Below are 18,749 nucleotides of genomic sequence, written 5' to 3' on the forward strand. Positions count from 1 at the left end.
TCAGTAAACACTGCAGGCATTACAGTGCCATCATGAAGAAGCTAAGATTACAGTTGGAGAATATACCAAGACATTTAAAGCCTGCTGGGAAGCAATAAAACCTTTGCTGACACAATTCCATGGACTCCCCAACAAACGTTAAATATGAGCAGGGCATCTGCAGATCTAGATGCCCACTGAAAAACTGAGATAAACAGAAGAGTGATGGGAAGGGCTGAGAGACTTCCTTCTCCTTGCCACTTGCCTCGCAGAGAAGAGAAACACCTCTTCCCGGGTGCTGGCAAAGGGTCCTCTCCTCTGGCATGTGCACCACACCAGGTGAGCCTGCTGTCCCCACACTGCCATGTGCACATGTGAAGGCTGAGACACCCTCCAGACCATAGGGATCACCAGATTTTCTGCTGAGATCCCAGCAGGAGCACAAAGCACCCCAAAGGCCGGTCAGGTGCCTCCAGGAGCTGACAACAGCCTGGCCCACAGCCCCTGTGGTACAGCCCCCACGCGTGGGGAGGAACGTGTGCCCAAACCCCGTGGGTCAGGCGGATGGAAGGGCAGGCTCTGGACATCCAGGACGGTGGCAGGGAGCCGGGCATCCCGCGGCCCGGCCCCAGGCAGGCACGCAGAGAGCAGGCAGGGCAGGAGCACAGCGGTTTATTGGCAACACGAGCAGAGGCGGCGGCGGTGGCGGCGGGCCCCGAGCGGGGTGAGGGGCGGCGGTGCTCCGGCGGCGGGAGCCGGCGCCGCCCCGGGCCTATGTCAGCGTCTCTCCCTTGGTGACCTACGGGAAAAGGAAAAGCCTCAACCAGGGCCGGCCCCGGGCCCGGCCCGCACCCGGCCAACCGCCCCGCTGCTCACCCGGGCTTCGATGTACTCGATTCTCCGCTCCAGCGCCGTTAGCTTCTCGTTCAGGGTGGCCAGCCGGGACCGGCACGACATGTCTGCGGAGAGGCGGCAGTGAGACACCGCGGGCCGCCGCACGGCCCGGCCCTGCCCGGCCCGCCCGCAGCCCCCGCCCCGCGCCCTCACCGAAGGAGTTGAGGAAGTCCGCGATTTTCTTGATGGAGCTGGTGATCACCTCGATGTACTCGCGGTTGGCCCAGTCCTGGTGGATCTCCCGCTGCACCGGGTCCTCCTGCACCGACATGGCCGCCGCCGCCGCCGCGCCTGCGCGGGAGCCGCGCCCCGCCCGCCGCCCGGTGCCTCAGGGCCGCGCTGCCGCAGGGCCGGGCCCGGCCCCGCCGCGCTCCTCGCTGTCGTCCGTGTCGCTGCCGCTCGGCTCCTGCGGGACGCGCCGCCGTCAGCGCCGGGGCTGCACCCCCGCCCTCCCCCGCCTTGGAGAGGCGCAGCCCGGCGGCCCCTGAAGTACCTCCTCCGCGGGGCCCTCCGCAGAGTCCTCCTCGTCCTCATCCGAGCCTCTCTCCTCAGAGGCCTGAGTCAAAATTTCTTCTCCCTAAGTTGAACACAAGAGCTGCACTGAGTGTATGTGAAGCGGCCAAAGCGTGCCAGGGTGGGATGGAAGAAAAGGGCATTTTGTTGCCTTCTTAAATAAAAAATTTTAGAGTTAAAAAAAATCAGGTTTTGTTTAACTATCCTGCTTCTACAGTGAGATGAAGAGCCAGAAATAGCTTCTTTTAAAGCCACACATGAAAGTGTGTGAAGGTGTTCAAGTGACCTTTATCTCTTCCTTCTTGTGCATGTATAGTTCTTGCCATGGAACAGTGAAAAAATCCCCATACCTGTTAATTATGATGAAATCTGACCCCTCAGTGCAAGAGTCTAGAGATGCAGACTCAATTTTGAAATAAAATGCTTCTTTCTCCTTCACTAGACATGACTGTACTATGGTCATGCTGAATTTGGCCTTTTAGCTTTACCCACACACAAGGGGAGAGTTAGACTTGTCTGGACAAGGTGAGCATTGTCCTCTCCCAGATTTTAATTGCCCCAGGCAGGGCAGTGAGTCTCACCTGCAGATCCCGATTTTTGAGGATGCCGACCCAGAAGGCCTCCTGGCAGTGGTTGAACGCCAGCATTGCCTTCACTCTGTACACAAATTGTTCCAGGGACTTCTTCAACAAAGGCACGTGGTTGGTCAGTCCAATGTCTTGGTGAATCTATGCAACAGTAAAATGTGATGAGGATTGATTCTTGCCTAAGTGTTCTGGCTGTTTAAAAGCCATTGGCTATCAGGTGGGATGGATATGACCCCCACAAAGCTTGCCCAGATGACATCACTTCTTGGCCAAATTATAGCTATTGTTAAAAAATAAAGCTCAGATCAGTGTTTTGTCCAAACTGATCCACGTTCATCTGGTTTAAAATAAAAGAAGCCTGGTTTTGTCTTGAACTCTAGAGAAGCTAGTAACTCCTCTGCTGAATTCCCAAGCTCAGAAAAGAAAAAACAAGAAACGTGTTAAATACACCCACTTCCATCACAACCTTTTCTTGCTCAGTGCCTCAAGCAATTCCTTTACATGGAATGTGTGTGCACTATAATCTCCAAAGCCAGCTTCTCTGGAGCAAAGAAGCACTGGCTTTTGGAGATCTAGGACAGGAGGAACAGATGGAGTTGCTGTAAGCAAAAACCACCAGAGGAAGGGCAGCTATGCCAGGTATCCTAAGAGATTTAGCTCTGGGTGAGCATCTCCTGCTAGGCTTCAATCTGCATTGCTAAGTCATTGCTAAACCAGAAATCCTGTCAACCTGCCAAAACCTGCACAATTATTTTGTATGTAAGTATTTTCCTCTTTCATGAGAATACTTTGTAATCTTCTGGGATTAAGATGCTCTCATTAGCTGTACTCTGAATTCAGGTCACCTGCATTTCTTGGAAGAGTTCAACATGCCAGGGCAGAGGGACACTGCTTTGCTTCAAGTTCTGCCAGCAGGGAATACGTAACTGATTACCAACAGCAAAGCTGTTCTCTAGCCTATGTGATAGGCAGGAGCTACTACTAATCAGAACCAAATCAGCAGATGACTTGCTAATGACACAATCACCACTCACAGTGCTCCCTGGGCCCTGGAACCTGCCCCACAGCGTGCAGGCAGTTTAGAGATTCAACAAGGTACAGCACTGGCAAAAATCTGTGTTCAGAAACTGTCCACATGCCCAAGGTTAGATATGTAAACAGAAAAGATGCTTGGTGTGAAAGGGGAAATGACAAATACTTAGGAAATAACAGCTGAAGCTGACTGCTGTTGCCTGCTGTGTAATACTCCTTGAAGACACATTGAGGGAGAGTGACAAATCCTAGGTCACATTGCACGATGGGTTAGCAAGCCTCCCTGAGGTTTGTGTGAAAGTGAAATCAAGGTTGGTTTAACAAATGTTGGCATCAACTCCTCTTCAAATAAGCATGGAACATTCATTGCATGCATTTTACTTGCCCCAGATTCAGTTTCTGCCTTCTCATTCTTGCAAAATGATTTGGCACAGAGACCTGTACCAGAGAAGTGGTAGAACACAGGTGTTCAACTGCAGCTCTGTGCTAACAGGGACCATGGCACACAGCATTTGAATATGCTGGTCAAAGATAACGTGAAAGGCTGCAATGCTGTGATCCTGTTAACAAGGTGAATTCACTTTCAAACATGAGGACTTTTTAGCATTGTCAGGGTTTGTGCCAGCTTTCACTTCTCGCCCTGTGCTGAGAGATGCAACAGCATGTTCTGATCTTCAGCTAAATAACTATGCTCCTGATGCCAGCTCTTGCCTAAATGGGTAGCAAATCTGGCTTGGGAGCCATGCTGGTAGCTGGTTTTCTCCCTTCAACTACTTTGGCAAAGCTCCCTTCTTGGACAAGTGTTCGTGAACCTTTTAGGAGTCAGGAACAAAGCAGCACACGTGAAGTTCTTTCTGTCTCCTCCTGTGTGATTCTCTCTTGCAAAAAGCACTGTCTTTCCACACTGTAAGCAAAGTTCTAATCATCTCCTTCCTTCCTGCCCCAAGTCTCCCACAGAGACAGACTCTGTTACCACCATCCCTCTCCCTTTGCCCTTACCAACATAACATAAAAGCTATCTCAAGAGGACTTTGAGCAGGGTTTTTCCCCATCCACCTCCTGTTGCTGATTCTTCTGACTCACAAGGCTGTTCATCTTTGGCAAGGCTTCTCTCCGATATTATCCATCTGGTGTTTGTACTTTGTTCAAGGCCTCTAAGATCTTAGCTTGTGTTCTCGAAACAACCCCTTACAGATGTCAACAACTAAAGATGTCCAAAACCTCTGTGTTAAAAAATATTATGCCAACCTGACATAACATCCAAGTCAGCCACTTCCAGAATAAATGCTTCAACTTTTGGGCCACTAAAACAAGGCTATTTCACCTTCTCTCAGAGTTTTTGCTTGCACAGACACTGCTGGAAGCATCCAAGTAGAACCTGCAAATGCCCTGGAAAAGCAGTGGAAGGGAAATAATACCATCCTTAGGACAAGAGTTTGTGCTGCAATTGGAACTTATCTTACCTTGGAATGGCCACACATGTGATGAAGTTGTCTGGTACTCATCTGCAAGGTTTTCAGCAAACTCTGCACGTCATCCTGCAATAAGTAAGCAGATGAGCAAATCATTCTCAAAGGACTTTTCCATAGGGAAACAAGAATATTGAAACAGCCTTAGTCCTAGCAGTCCTTTCAAAGGGTTATGGGATAGAGGTAAGATGCATGTATGCAGGAAGTATCAGTTATGATTCCCAACTGACTGCAGCCAGTTCTGTCCCCAGAATTACCGTGTGCTTTTTAAAGCTGTGGTCCAGGAGAGGCATGGCAAGCTTCAGAAATGCTTCTACAAAGAGGCGGCCGTACTATAAAAGAGATAAATATATCAGCAAACAAATTTAAACTCCTTCTCAAAGAACCATCACAAAGTCAGATGAGATGATGATACAATCTTCCAAGCTACCCCAGAGACTGTTCTTGCTTAGAAAAAGATTATATTCTTGTGAATACTGTACATATGTGCTGTACTGGAATATACAGGATCAGTAAATGGTCCCACTTTAATCACTGCAAAGGAAGGACAAGATCTCATCATTGTAAACATCTCTGGTTTTATCCACCAGGCATCTGGGAATAATACTGAACTAAATGCAAAATGTTAGAATCACTATACATATATATGTATAGCAAGGTATAAGGAAAACAGTATCTGCTTCTTCCAGAGAATCCAGTACTCACTCTACTGCACTAGAGGCAATGATTCAAGAAAGCTGGTACTTAAACTGCTCTCTTCAGTTATCTTGAACTTTTGCTTACCTTCAGGCAGATGCTGAGTACAGGCCTGCTGTCAAATACCTACATGGACAAGAGGAAAAAAGAGTCAGATCACTCCACAAGTCTAAAGAAAACCATGTAAGCACAGCACCCAATTAAAAACAGCCCTTCATGGCACACCCCTGTGAATGTGTGAACATCCATTCTCATGTTTCAGCAGGAACACCACATAAGCACATGAACTGTAGTGGCTCTCAGGTGTAAGCCCTTGGCAGGATTGCTGTTCAGTGATCTAAGGTGCCCCTTTTGCAGATGGCGCAAAATTATCTCGAGTCTAAAGTTCTTAACAGTTTGGGTCTCAAGAGACCCAAGCCCAGCTGATGGGCAAATAATTACATAACAGACAAAGCAAAACTGAGATGGGCAAAATAATGTGAAGGTAACCCTGGTGCTGCTGTGGACTAAACTGAACTATGGGCAAAACTGAAGTAGTCCAGCTCTACCCTTTATGCCCTCTAAAGGCACCTGGAGCACAGGTAGGGATCCAGTGAATGCTGTATAGAAAAACCTGGGCTTGCCAATTATCACTTCGGATATGTAAAAATCAACAGTAATGATCAACCTAAGCAAGGAGAAAAGTGGAGCCCAAACAGCATCACACTCAAGAGACACTGAATGAAGCAGCTCCAAAACTGACAGAAGGGGTTATTTCATCCAGTGAGACTGAGCACAGATTATAACTGGCTTTAATTATCACCTCCAGGTTGTTCCATGAGTCAATCACACTTCATGCTTTTCCCCAGTGCTCCTAAGCCTGGGAACACCAGGCCTTACTGCGAATTTGGAGGCACAGGCAGAAAACCAGCCAGAACCTGACCTTGACCAAGTTAATGAGGATGTGGAAATTCCGCACAGCGATGTTCCAGCGCAGCAGCTTCTCCAGTTGCACCTACGGGATGCAAGGGGACAATAACCCAAGAGGCTGCATTTCCTCTCACTTTGCTGGATGTGCTTTCAGCATTTGCTGTACCCAAAGCACTGTTGTTGTTGAAGACAAAGGAACAAAGCTTCACCACATGCATATTTATCACAGCAGAAACACTCCATGGCAATTCCAGCCTGATCAGTGGCTTTAAGTGCTAGGAGTCGACTTGCTTGCTCTCAGAGCAGCTCTTGGTTCCAAAATAATGTTGTGCTCCCACACAGGGGTGCAGACCCTGCACAGTTCAGTATTTTGCTGATTAATGCCTATTTTTGGATGCAGCTTCTGCTGGATTTACTAGATTTTTGACATGGTGCAAATCAGGAAAAAAAGATGCTACTTATATGTTACCCTGCATATCAATGTTGATATACATTGATGAATGAATGTGTCTGACTGCATTTCCTAGACAAAGTTCAGAAGTAAATTCCCTTCCAATTTATACATCTTTATTGTACTGTCCAGTTTAACCTAAGTTTTCTTCCCCTTACAAAGTCCAGTGTATTCATATTCCTACCTCACTTGAGTCTGATGGTTTCCCAGCTGGGATGCTTTTCACTGAACTCTCCAGCTGAGCCATCATTACTCTGAAGAAAACTGGGAATGTCTGCCTATGGAGAAAATGAAAAAACTGAAAGTCAGCTCTGAGCTGACTTCGATAGGCTGTTTGTCACCAGAATGATGCAGAAAACTCAAAGGTTGCCCAGCTAGGCATCCTTCTTAGTAGGAAATCACAGAAGATTGACCATAGGACTCATAAACAGGTATAGCCCGGCCCAATTGTCCAGACAGATGGAGAATCCTGGGAAGTCACTAGCACTTCCTCAGTGTGAATGACAGACACCACCACTTCCTTGTAGCTGTGCACAGTGGAAGGATTGCAGCTCTCAGCATAAGATGATTTTGGAAGTTTCATAGTGCAGGAACTTTCTTTATCCCTGCTTCCAAATTCCTGTGCTGGGGCAGAAGCACCCTGAGTGTGTTTTTGCACACTGCATACCAGCCCAGATTGCCTACAGCCACCCCAGGCCTCTGAGGCTGACTTTTGGAGTGCTTTATACCACTAGAGTAGCACAGAGACAACACACCTGATGACAGACAGCAGTTCATTCTCCTAATGAACATTTCTTCTAAAATGGTTCACAGCAATAAACTCTACATTGTGTTAAGCACAGGACATTCCACTTTGGCATAAAGCTACCCCATGCTACCTGTTGTACAGTGCCAAAACAATGTTTACAAGTGTCCAGAGTAGCCACCACAGTACCAACATGAAATCACAATAGGCCACAAAATAAGAAAACTAAATATTTAAAAGCAGACATTATCATTAGGTATATCACAGAATTCAAAGTTTCTATTGCTACAATTACCTGCTTAGGGTAGGATAAGTAGAAGAACATCCATCCTTGGCAGAGTTCATCAGTTCAGGAACACCAACACTGGAGATTTCCTCTAGGGCTTTCAGGATGTTATCTGTGTGCTCCAGGTAGACACTAAATCCAAAACCAACACAGCTGATCAGGAGATACTACACAGAATGACACAAGGCCTTGAACACTGCCCTACCTGAAACATGTGGCCTAAAACTGTCAAGCTCTTCCCTGCCAAAGGCAACCACATGCAGGAAACCCAAAGCACTACTTAGAACTGTCACAAGTGATGTCATTAAAAGCTATCATGATCTGAAACATGGATTCAGTATTCCCTCATTTTAGTATTTAGGAAGGAGAGGCTGGGAAGAGGAGGAGATGGAATTGCCCTTTCTGAGAGAGAACACCCAATCAGTATGGGTGACATTGAAATGGCTGTCTGCTAGAGGCAACCTGGATCAGGAACAAGCCAACAAAGCCTTCTACAGACATCCAGGAGCACCCCCATGTTGCAGACCCTGATGGAGCAGGTTAGGCAGACTAACCAGTGTGACACCTGCTGGAAGGACAGCCCAGCAGAGCATAAGCAATCCAGGAGTCTCCTGGAGGCCATTGATGACAACTTCCTGACTCAAGTGACAGAGGACCTGATGAGGAAAGGTGCTCACCTCATACTTCACTTCACACTTTGAAGTGTGAAGTGGACCTCACACTTCAAACCATGAAAGAAACTGTGCTTTAGAAACAGGGTTAGGCCAAGCTGTGCAAGCATGAGGGTTATGATTCAGAGGGGCCATTCCTCTGTAGCAACAGCAATCACTAAAAAAATAGAGTGTCTTGGCATGCCTGAGGGAACAGCTTGAGCCTTACCAGAGCAGGGTGTGCAGGGCACTGTTGAACTGGCTGCCCTTCTCTTGGTCTCCACTGGGCTTCACCCAGGACTGGCAGAGGAACTGCTTTGCTAGAGAAGCTGGGAAACATAAGAGATAACTTATTGAAAGAAGAATAAAAAAGAAATCCTTCTTCCATATAAAAGCAGCGTGTTGAAATGATTTTTTGAAAGATCACAATATCACTACCCTTCATGTGCTTGAACTTTCTAAGTCAGAATGCATATTCCCTAAAAAGCTGCAAGGCCACAAGGACATATATGATGATAACAAAGTATTTGCACATCCAGTGTGTTCCTGGTCTGGAATACCTGTTCACATCAGATCCATGATCCATTTCTGGCCATTTCTGACAAACTTAAGTTAAACCTTATTTGTTTGGCAGTTCCTAGAGTGTGCCATCTATTTGTTTTTAATTAGGCCATATGCAACCCTTAGGGTATCCATTTCTAGAAATGGAATTCCAACAAGTGACTTGGCCTTTTGGCCACAGCACTATGGTAATAAATGTGAGCAGACACGTTTAAAGTCTACAGATTTCTGATATCAAAACTGCTAACAAACCTGCTTGTCTCTTGCAGAAATGTTTTAAGCCAGGAAATGATTAGTTCAAATAGGTTATGGTCTGCCACACTCAGTCAGTCGTTCTCCCAGCGTGTGACTGTTTAAAATAGTAAAATTATCTTGAAGGAGAGAACTTACAATTCTGTGTGGCTATGGGGACTGGAGAAGGACAAATTCTAGAGGTGTCTTAGTATGACAAGGAATGGCTGAGAGAGGCAACTGTCTGGAGTCTTTATTTCAGTGTGTGCTGAAGTGGAGATCAAGTAGTTTTCTTGTATATTCCCTGCAATCATGTCTATCCTTTATCTGCTGTTTATCTTACATAATGGGTCCTAACCTATGAGAGAAGCTTTCTTAACTGAAAACATTTGTTGCATGGGGTTAAGAATTTAAAGGTTTTCCTCTCTCTGCCCTTTATTTGCAGCTCATTTCCATAAATTTTGAAAATGAGCTGTCACAGATATCTGTACTTACGGTAGGAAGTTACATCAGATCAAGTCTATGATCACCCACCTCCATAACCAGTGATTAAACTGGTATCAACACTGAACAGCAGGCTCATGCTTAAAACTCCTAAAAGTTGTGAAGCTCTGATTTTTAAAAACACCAGCTGAGAAAGCTACAGTCTGCCTGTCTGCATGTGACTGAGGCACAGCAGAACAAATACCAAAGAGGATCCAATATATTTACTGCTTTTCCCTTTATTCATGGCTAGGACTGTTCATCCAGTAAGATTACCAGGATGTGAAAGGGAAATCTCTCCCTTAAAAGGCAAAGACCACACAAAAACTCATCTGAGATGAGTGACTCTTCACACATTACCCATTTTCTCCTTCTTCCAGCCAGACATAGGTTTCTCAGCAATGGCAATCAGGAGCTGAGTGAGGATATAGGCACAGTGGAAGCTGGGAACACTTTGCTGGAAATTCAGGAGGTACTGAAAACTCTCACTGGGGATGACAGGAAAAGGCAAAGGTAAAAAAAGTGCAGACAGGGTAATGTCTCAGACACACATAAATAAAAAGGAAGCATTAGACTATCTCAGATCCAAGGTCTCCATATCCCAGTGTTTTGTCTTTGGCAGTGCCCTTCTGAAGAAGGGGTGATCAGCCACCAATACACAGGAATTCAATCACTGAAAACTTCTCTCAAGCCCCAGCCACTCTGAGTCTAGCAACAGCTTTATATACTGCTTTTGCCTATTGTACCTTGTAAGCATTTTAACTCTCCAGATGTGACTGTGTAGTCATTCCTTCTGTAAATCTTACAATCTCCTTGTCTCAAATAGCATACAAACAAATGAGATCCACAGATTCATGCATATTTTACAATTTTTACTCCGTTAATGAAGTTTGACTCCACTGCCATTTAATTAAATACAAAGCTCTGTTTGAAGTGAGTGTAGTCTCTATGAGAGCTCCCAAACACACATTTACCCATAATGCCCACACAAAACAGAGAAAAATCCCTGAAATTTGTTCATTTAAAACCTTGTGAAATCCAGATTCTACCTTATCAGTTCCTCAAGAAGAAGAAACTCTGTCTCTCCTGGCTTTAGCCTGTCTGCAAGCACCTGGAGAGCTGACCTCAGCAAGTCAGTATTTTCATGCTGAGAAAAACCATTCCTGAGGAGAGAAAAAAATCCAGTTCATCATCAGATCAGAAGAGATATCAGATACAAATGCATATCTAAGCCTATTTGGCAAGATAAAAAATAGAGAAGCTGGATACTCAAGATAAGTCCTGCAATATGAAAGTTATAAAGAGACAGAAAAAATTGAAAACTCAATGAGAATGGAAAGCGTTGAGCACAAACAATATCAACTTTTCAGTTAGACTGCAGATCTAGCTTGGTGAGGAGAGGGCATTTCCCATAAGTGGAGGTGCATATATACTAAGGCAATGCTATGTAGACCTAAACCACAGGATGTATAATGACAGTGGCTGTGCAAATGCTGTGATCATGGGTGGTCACCTCCTGAACAGCTGGTAGGAGCCTAACAGGGGGAAAACTCTAGAGATCTTCATTATTTCTCTGAAGTCCCAGTGTCTGTGAGGATATGTATGCTAGAAATAATCAAATACATCCACATGCCAATTCTATAGACTGAACAGGTAGACTTGATAATGGTAATGATAAAGTGCACCTGTACCACACAAGTTAATTAACAATTGGTAATGTAAGAGCCCTTGACTACACAAATGTAAAAACAGTTGAAATTTGGTTGTTGAATTTTAGTGGCTGGATAGCTCACCCCAATATATATGGCTGTCTGACCTGCAGCAAAACAGATTTTCCACTGGACAGCAAAACTGATCTTGAGTTGTCTGGTACAAAACTGACCAGGTTCTTTGATTTACAAGATAGGTGGACTCAGGAATAACCAACATTCACACTGGCTAAAGAGGAAATGACAAATCTGGAGTGGATCAGGGGCCCTCAGGCTCCAGTAGAGGACAACAGGAGGCAGACCTCAGACATCTCTTTCTATGCAGTTACTACTGTTTATGAAGTACACCAAAGGTAAAATGTTTTCCACATGCAAATCTAAATTGGGGTTTAGAAAGAAACTTCTATGATACTATCCTGGATTATGTTAGCAGATGTAGAAGTCTGCAGGCTGCACAAGCATTTCTGAGTTGGATATTTATGAATCCAGCTTGAATGCATCAACAGCATTGACTTTTTGCCAGTGAAATACACATTCATCCTTTCTCATTGGCAAAAGAAATTCTTCCATCACTCAGGATTCAGGCAGTGACAATTTAGCAAAAGATGAGGGGAAGGAAATGGGAAAGGATAGGTAAGAAAATCCAAGATCCCTAGGCAGACTGGAAATTGCACAGCTAGGTGTGCCAGCATGCCCCTTAGGCTAACCTTGACCCAAAAGCCATTGATTGAATTCTACCCAGTTCAGTGCTTCATCACCTACAGCTTTAGCACTGCTCAGAATCAGGCAATGAAGCCTGGCTTAACTAAGAAGTGCTTAGAAGCCTCCACCCATGCAGTGGGTTGTTTTCATGGCTGACAGGCCTTTGGCAGGGTGCAAACACTTTAAAGAAAAGAAACAAGAAGAAGCAATAAATGGGTACAACTATGGACTTTTATTTTAAACTCACCAAGCAAATAAGGAGCGAAAAGTCAGTAACAGCAGTTGGTAGCAAGAGGACATCAGCTGGTGCTCCTGGATGTTCACTCCTGGTTCATCTTCTGCACCCTGATTTTGTACAGCTGCCTTTAATACAGACCAAATAATCCATTAAACAGTATTCCAACAAAGATAATGGCACAAGAATCCATTTCCATAAATTCCATGTTTAAAAAACCCAAAGAAAACAAAGTGGCTCGTTTTCCCCCAAACAAAATGAAAAGTATCTTTACAGGAGACAAAACTTTAGGGTTTTTTGGTCAAAATTGCTGCCCACTAACCTGGAAGTAGTTATGCATGTTCTCCATGTGCTTACACAATGGCTTGAGTAGATCAACCACACACATAGCAACTTCCTTGGGAGATCTCTGACACAGATGGGAAAAGCCAACATCCTTGTTGCCTCTTTCCTGCAGCAAACCCAAAAGATAAAAGTTGCTTCATTAGCCTCTCTTGAGAATAACTTCAATTGTTACATCTTAGACTACTGCCAAGTAGTGCAATTCCTGGTGCCATACAAGGTCAGGAAAGGTTGCAGGGTGGGAAAGTTGGTTTCAGCATTTGACTAAAAGGATAAAACTGATCTGACACACAGCTCTCTTACAGAATCATTTAGGTTGGTTCGGAGAATCCAACACTTAAACACTAAGGAAAGACAGTCTCTGCATGTGGGAATTAACATGCAGACATAGGTAACATAGGTAACATAGTTAGAAAGACAAGGAGAAAGAACAATGAATATGAAGAGCCCAGCCAATTGCAGTGCATTTCTCAGTTTTATGCAGTGGGACATGCATTTACTTTCCTCCTGAAGGCATCATCAAGGAGTACCTACACTCAGGGGGTTTTTCTAATGCAGAAAAAGCAGAAACATGGATGCAGCAGCTTCTGCTGGCTGCTGCAGCCATCTGGCCTGGCTAACTTTGAACAGCACAGCCAGTCTCCCCAGGAGGGCTATGAAAAGGGTCACTTGAGTTTTGTGGCTACAAGACTTCCTCAGTTGAATATCCTTTCTCGAGACATGCAGAGAACCAGATGCTGCAAACACTTCAGCAAGAGCAGTGTACACAAGACTTTTGAAAGACCAAGTCTGGCACACAGCTGGGTGTCACACTTCCATTTAACTAACAAGTGAAAATAATTCTGAGAAACATTTCTCAGTAAAGGCCTGGAAGTCCCTGATGTGCTCTGTCTGCCTCAGCCCAGGCCTGGAACAGCCTGCTGCTGTTCTTGCCTTTGGAAAGGGCACCCTCCTTGTGGAGCCCGAGGGCAGCACATGTTCCATCTTCCAGCACAGGTCATCCAGAAGGAAGCAAAGCTCAGCAGGCCCCAGCTGCACAACTTCACGAGCCTGCAAGTAAAAGAACAGTCAATGCCAGGATCCAGATGTAACTGTAGTGCCTTGAAGCTCAAGGTTACCCTGTTTCCAGTTGACTCCTGGACTAGTTAACCTCAGGAGGGACTTATTTGGTAGATGCTTGGTTTTATGCTCCCCCATGGCAGGTATGGGGCATTGGTTCTGGTTACTCAAAGCATGAAGCCGTCCTGATGCTTTAAATAGCTGAGGCAATATCAGTACAACTTAACAACTGAGAAAGAACAGATTTATACATTGACATTGAAATAAGCTCCTAAAGATAAAAAGAGGTTTAAGCCCAGAGAGTCACAAAATTCACCAAGTAACAGTCAAGAAGTATTTTGCAATAATGCCACATAGCCCAAGAGACTTGTGAAACTTCCAGTTGGCCTGTGACCTGCATGCACAGAGACATCTGTCTGCAAGGGCAGACCAGGCTGTGCTCCAGCCTGCCATGGCCTTTTCCCATTTCATGCATTTACTGTAGCCTGACAAAACGAGACTCCAGATGGAGTCAGCCTGCCTACAAAGAGGGTATTCACAAAATTAAGCACATCTATTTTCCACAGCCATAGCAATGCAGTTTTTACAAACTCCCAGATGACACACAGCACCCTGCTCACTGAAAGCACCTCTATGGCTCCAGTCCCACATTTGTGCTGTTTATGATCTCCTGATGCTTTGAGACATTTGAGTTTTTGCAATACAGGCTTTACTTTATGTCATGGATTCTTCTTGACAGGCAATACTTAGTGTATTTACCACCCTGTATCTTACCTGTGCTCAATATTAAAGCCCCTTTCTTTCCATTAGTTCTATACATGTTATACAGTATCTTTCACCTTTTATGCAATATTTACATTAGTTTGTTTTTAACATTACTATATGATATGTCTGCTCTTCTCAGGAAAGTATTCTTTTTCTCAGTGCCTTGAAGTACTTGGGGCCAAATGCTCTCCTGGTCCCCAGCTCACAGCCCTGGACAACACATCTTAACACCAACCTGTCGCACACTTCAGTGGAACAGAGAGGGCCAAGGCCCCTGAGAGAGGCCATTCCACAAAGCCTCATCAGTGTGGGCTTCAGGCTGCTCCACTCACCTCTGTGTGCATCTCTGTGTCCAGGACAGACTTTGTGAGCAGCCCACAGTGCAGCACAGTGAACACCTCGAGGTCCAGCTCTCGGAAGTACGGGCGATAGCTCTGCAGCTGTGCCAGAGGATTTCCTGCCTCTCTGTCAGCAGCGGTCTGAAAAGGAAATTGCAGGAGAATGGCCTCTGCAGGGATAATTTACAAAATTCTGATAGAGGCAGGTGCCAGAAAGCAGAACTGAACCACTGACTGTGATTAATTTTGGAATGAACAACCCCTCTCTCAAAGCTTTTGTTTATGCTTCTCTGGCATCTTCCCTGTTCTGGCTTCCTTGCAAATCCCCGGGGCTTGCACACCTACCTTGTCCAGCTCGGAGAGCTCGGTGTCAGGCTGGTTTCCCTCAGAACTGTCTTCTGCTTGAGAACGATCTGCAGAGCCAGTTTTGCTGCTATCAGCCTTCTTTTTCCTTCCTTAAACAACAACAAAAAAGCAACTTCAGAATCAAAGGCTACACACTGTGCTCAGCACTAGGCAGCACCTGCAGCCAGCACAGGCTGGACTTTAATCAGCACTAAGAAAGCATGGAGCACATGTCCATAGATGAAGTGCTCCTTCAAAATACAGTATCTAAAGTGATGGATCCTTCTCTTGTCTGCAGAACACAGTCAAAACTTTCCTTCTGCCTCCAACATGCTCCTATATAACAGGCCCAGACCCTGCACAATGGGTTTGGCACGGGAGGGAAAAGCATTCTCATCTGTGGCCTCCTCCAGCTGTTCTCATTGAATTGAATGTAAATTTTTGTCCACTTTGGTTTAAGGCAGACATGTTCCCAGGAAATGCTAATCTAAACTAGAAATAAATCTAATCTAGAAACAGAACTAGAGACAGGAAGAGCAAAGCAAATCTGATTCAGCTTGAAAACTGAGAGGCAAGTTCTGTGTCTTCTCTGTTTGAGCTAGCAACGGAAAAGGATGAAGGGAAGATTTCCTTGTACAGCAGAGCCATGACAAGGTTCCCACATTGGTTAGGTACAACCTAAAGCTCAGGCATTTACAAGGCAGCTCAAGCCACAGATTCAGCACTAGATGATGCCACAAACCCATCAAAGACACAACTTGCAGAAAGTACTTTGGCAGGTGAAAGCAGTCAATGAAAGTCCTGCATTTTCACTGTTAAATGCTATACAGCAGCTTTCCCAAGGAGACAGACTATCCAACACCTATTTGGTGTAGGATGTTTTTCCATCTCCACTTCAGCTGCAACAGGAGGAGTTGATTAGGTAAAATTTCCAGCTAGACAGACTTTGCCAAGAATTTAGTGCTTTAGGCACACGCAAGTGCAATCTGTCAGCCAACCCCCATCACATCTGTTTGCTTAAACATTGTAAATTTTCTTTACCACTCCTTTTTCTGGCTGGACCAGCAGCATTAATGGATGGTACGGCCTCTGGAGCCTCAGAGTCAAAAGTAGCTGGTGGTGGGACATAGCCAGGTGTTGCTGAAAGAGCCAAAATGTAGAAATTGGGTTAATTCAACTCTTGAATGACAACATACAGGCCAGATACATATCTAAAGGAAGTATCATAAATTTCACTGTCCTGGTGGAAGTGTGGAGTCGGTGAGATAAGTGTAAGAATTTGTGTATCTGCTAATGGGCAGTGAGCTGGAATAGCAGTGAGTAGGAGCAGATTAGAGTGTCTGGGATCTGGGCAAGCTACTGAGAGTTGGACAAGGAGTATCAATACTTGGGGAATCTGCTGAAGTTTGTGTGTTTGTGACTCTAGAGTGTGTAATTTGTGTGCTCCTCACTGAGGAAGTGATTAAGAAGAGCAGTTTGGATTTGGACAAATTGAAAATTATATCTGTCCATGCACAAACATTTAAAACTGTAAAACTGCCACTGTAAAACTGCAGTGTGTGTTATCATCTGTTTCCTCCATTGATGTCTAAGGCAACCCCTTTCACTTCACAGCTGGTACAGGCCCAGAGTGTACAAATGTTTCATACTCACCTGCCAAGCATTTTCCCAGCACATTCTGCAGCTCTGTGATGTTCTGTAATCGAGTTAAAACTTTCCCCTTCATCTCAGCATCCTTTTGCTGGCAGAAGGCATTTATAACCTAGAGATACAAACCAAGAATTAGGGAGATTTGTACCCACTTTGCTACTTTTTCTTTTCTGAATAACATTCTCAAGTCCTGAATAAATACACAACACAGCACAAGTAGCCTGTGAGTCTAGGTTCACACTGCATGAATAAAACTCTTCAGAAGTCTATGGATACAATTGGTACAACCTATAAAAAGCAATAGGACAACTATGGATAAAATATTAATTGAACAAGAGGAATTAGCAGACAGCACATTGTCAGGTTCTGTGATACCTGCAGCTCTGAAGATCCCTTGGCACTTCCCAGGTCTGCCAGGAAAGAGGCAGTCCTGGGAGAAGACCAGGACTGGGAATGTGGAATTGCACCAAATTGGCCCTTCTCATGTTATCAGAATAATCCCAGCAGGAAAAAATCCCACTCATCAATACATTGTCCAAATCTGCTTGAAGGCACTGCATTTTACTCTTCAGTCAGCTCACAGAGGTATAGAACAGAGAGTACAGAGCACTCCAAGAAAAAAAATTCTACAGCCTCTCTGAAAGTGGAGCACAATCTTTCTGTTAGGTAACAAAGACCACAGTAAAAGACCACAATATTCCTTCCCCTTCAGCTTCCCCTTTCCTGGCTGACCAACCTCTGCTCTCCTAGGTTTCCCTCATCCCTCCACTCCAGAACCTACAGACAAGGCTCTACTCACTTCACGAAACCAGTTGAGAGCATAGAACAGGAGTGAGCACAGAAATTCACGCTCCTGCTTGGACAGAGAGTCCAGCTTCCCTTCAACCTCCAGGTCAGTCAGGTACAGGGGACAACCTGGCACAGAGCAAGAAAAGTATAGGTTGGACTGTGTGCTACCCATGCTTTGGTCTTTTCATAGACCAAGCCTCTTACCAAAGCCTGCATCTATTCCAGTGGCTATGTGGAGTAAGGCCCATCAGCCACTCCATCCCCAGACAGAGCAATTGTCTCCCCTGCCTCCCTTCCACTTTGCGGGCACAGAGCATCTCTGCCTCCTCACAAAATGCACAACCCCTCCTGCAGCTGGAGGAAATCTGTGCAGATCTGGCATAGGAGCAAAGCAGGCAGCCAGGCTCTATAAAAAGTCCATTTCCCATACCTAGTAAGGCATCAATCTCCTCCAGGCTTCCACTGTTCTGCTCTGCAGTGTAGAGCCTCAGCAAACGGAAACAGGGTGACAGACACAGGGGTGACACTGCCCTGGGGGAAAAAAGAAAAGGAGTGGGTCTTATGTTTTATATATCTCCAGAATGCCCATCACTTTTCCATTATGTCATGTGTCCTTCCCAGGCCACCTTGTCTATGCCTTGTATTTTGCTTCTTGCAAGTCCCAGCAACACAGAGCAGAAATGCACCATGTGGGTTAGAAAAAAACTCCCAGAAATTAATAACTGGTGATTACCAGTTTTCTGGTAAAGCATGTAAGGGCAGAAAAATGGCTGCAATGAACAAAAAATGGGGTCAGATTTACTTCTGGTGTAAATCAAAGTTGAGTAATTCAGAAGGAACTGTAAGAAATTGTGCACAACACAGTTATAAGCAGTGGAGAAACCTCCTTCAATGTTCACAGTGCGCCACTGCTCCAATTCTGAGTGATGAAAATTAACATTTTTCCATAGATGCATACAAAGCAGCTATATTTTCTCTCATTTTAAAATGATCACATCTTTTTAAAAAACAACTAAAATCTCAACAAAATCTTATGACAGTAAATTACAAATGACGTGCAGGTGCAAATAAAAAAAAAAAGAGCCTTTTATAACCTTAACAAGTCTATGACTTTTATGATTCTTTTAACTTTGGTGTCCTCCTGTTAACTTAGAATTTTTTACATCTTACAGGCTTCCTGTTCCATTTGCCAAAGACAATGCCCTGATTCTTCAGTCAAATTTCATTTTTGACTGCATGTTTGTGGGTTTAGCACCGTCTACCATCATGACTCACCCAAGATCACCTAAACAGCCCAAGCCAGAACAGACTGCCAGCTCCCAACCAGAT

At 44.9% G+C, this 18,749-nt stretch overlaps 2 protein-coding genes across 2 annotated transcripts in view; both read right to left on the reverse strand.

Moving 5' to 3' along the window:
• Positions 1-635: 635 nt before the first annotated feature.
• Positions 636-1,198, reverse strand: BRK1 (BRICK1 subunit of SCAR/WAVE actin nucleating complex). Its single transcript, XM_053989758.1, has 3 exons — positions 1,027-1,198; positions 856-938; positions 636-778 (listed from the first exon to the last, which is right to left on the reverse strand). The coding sequence occupies exons 1-3, from the start codon at positions 1,142-1,144 to the stop codon at positions 752-754; spliced, it is 228 nt and encodes a 75-aa protein (XP_053845733.1). The 5' UTR covers positions 1,145-1,198; the 3' UTR covers positions 636-751.
• Positions 1,194-18,749, reverse strand: part of FANCD2 (FA complementation group D2) — a 35,657-nt gene continuing 18,101 nt past the window's right edge. The window contains exons 24-44 of the mRNA XM_053989754.1: positions 17,851-17,951; positions 17,431-17,546; positions 16,635-16,743; positions 16,023-16,121; positions 14,982-15,091; positions 14,631-14,777; positions 13,408-13,524; positions 12,455-12,583; positions 12,145-12,260; positions 10,536-10,649; positions 9,847-9,974; positions 8,441-8,540; positions 7,571-7,693; positions 6,715-6,808; positions 6,093-6,164; positions 5,258-5,296; positions 4,732-4,806; positions 4,469-4,543; positions 1,968-2,114; positions 1,367-1,450; positions 1,194-1,279 (exon numbers count right to left, since the gene is read on the reverse strand). Of these exons, the coding sequence (XP_053845729.1) occupies positions 1,202-1,279; positions 1,367-1,450; positions 1,968-2,114; positions 4,469-4,543; positions 4,732-4,806; positions 5,258-5,296; positions 6,093-6,164; positions 6,715-6,808; positions 7,571-7,693; positions 8,441-8,540; positions 9,847-9,974; positions 10,536-10,649; positions 12,145-12,260; positions 12,455-12,583; positions 13,408-13,524; positions 14,631-14,777; positions 14,982-15,091; positions 16,023-16,121; positions 16,635-16,743; positions 17,431-17,546; positions 17,851-17,951 (2,173 nt within the window). The 3' untranslated portion in view covers positions 1,194-1,201. The remainder of the gene's footprint in view (positions 1,280-1,366; positions 1,451-1,967; positions 2,115-4,468; positions 4,544-4,731; positions 4,807-5,257; positions 5,297-6,092; positions 6,165-6,714; positions 6,809-7,570; positions 7,694-8,440; positions 8,541-9,846; positions 9,975-10,535; positions 10,650-12,144; positions 12,261-12,454; positions 12,584-13,407; positions 13,525-14,630; positions 14,778-14,981; positions 15,092-16,022; positions 16,122-16,634; positions 16,744-17,430; positions 17,547-17,850; positions 17,952-18,749) is intronic.

The sequence above is a fragment of the Vidua macroura genome, chromosome 13, assembly GCF_024509145.1.
Source record: "Vidua macroura isolate BioBank_ID:100142 chromosome 13, ASM2450914v1, whole genome shotgun sequence".
NCBI classification, from domain to species: Eukaryota; Metazoa; Chordata; class Aves; order Passeriformes; family Viduidae; genus Vidua; species Vidua macroura.

Excerpts from the sequence above, each read along its gene's own strand:
- BRK1 (XM_053989758.1), bottom strand. The coding sequence starts at position 1,144 with ATGTCGGTGCAGGAGGACCCGGTGCAGCGGGAGATCCACCAGGACTGG. Across the intron at positions 939-1,026 it reads GGACTTCCTCAACTCCTTCG|ACATGTCGTGCCGGTCCCGG; the intron begins GTGAGGGCGCGG and ends GCCTCTCCGCAG. Across the intron at positions 779-855 it reads TCGAGTACATCGAAGCCCGG|GTCACCAAGGGAGAGACGCT; the intron begins GTGAGCAGCGGG and ends CTTTTCCCGTAG.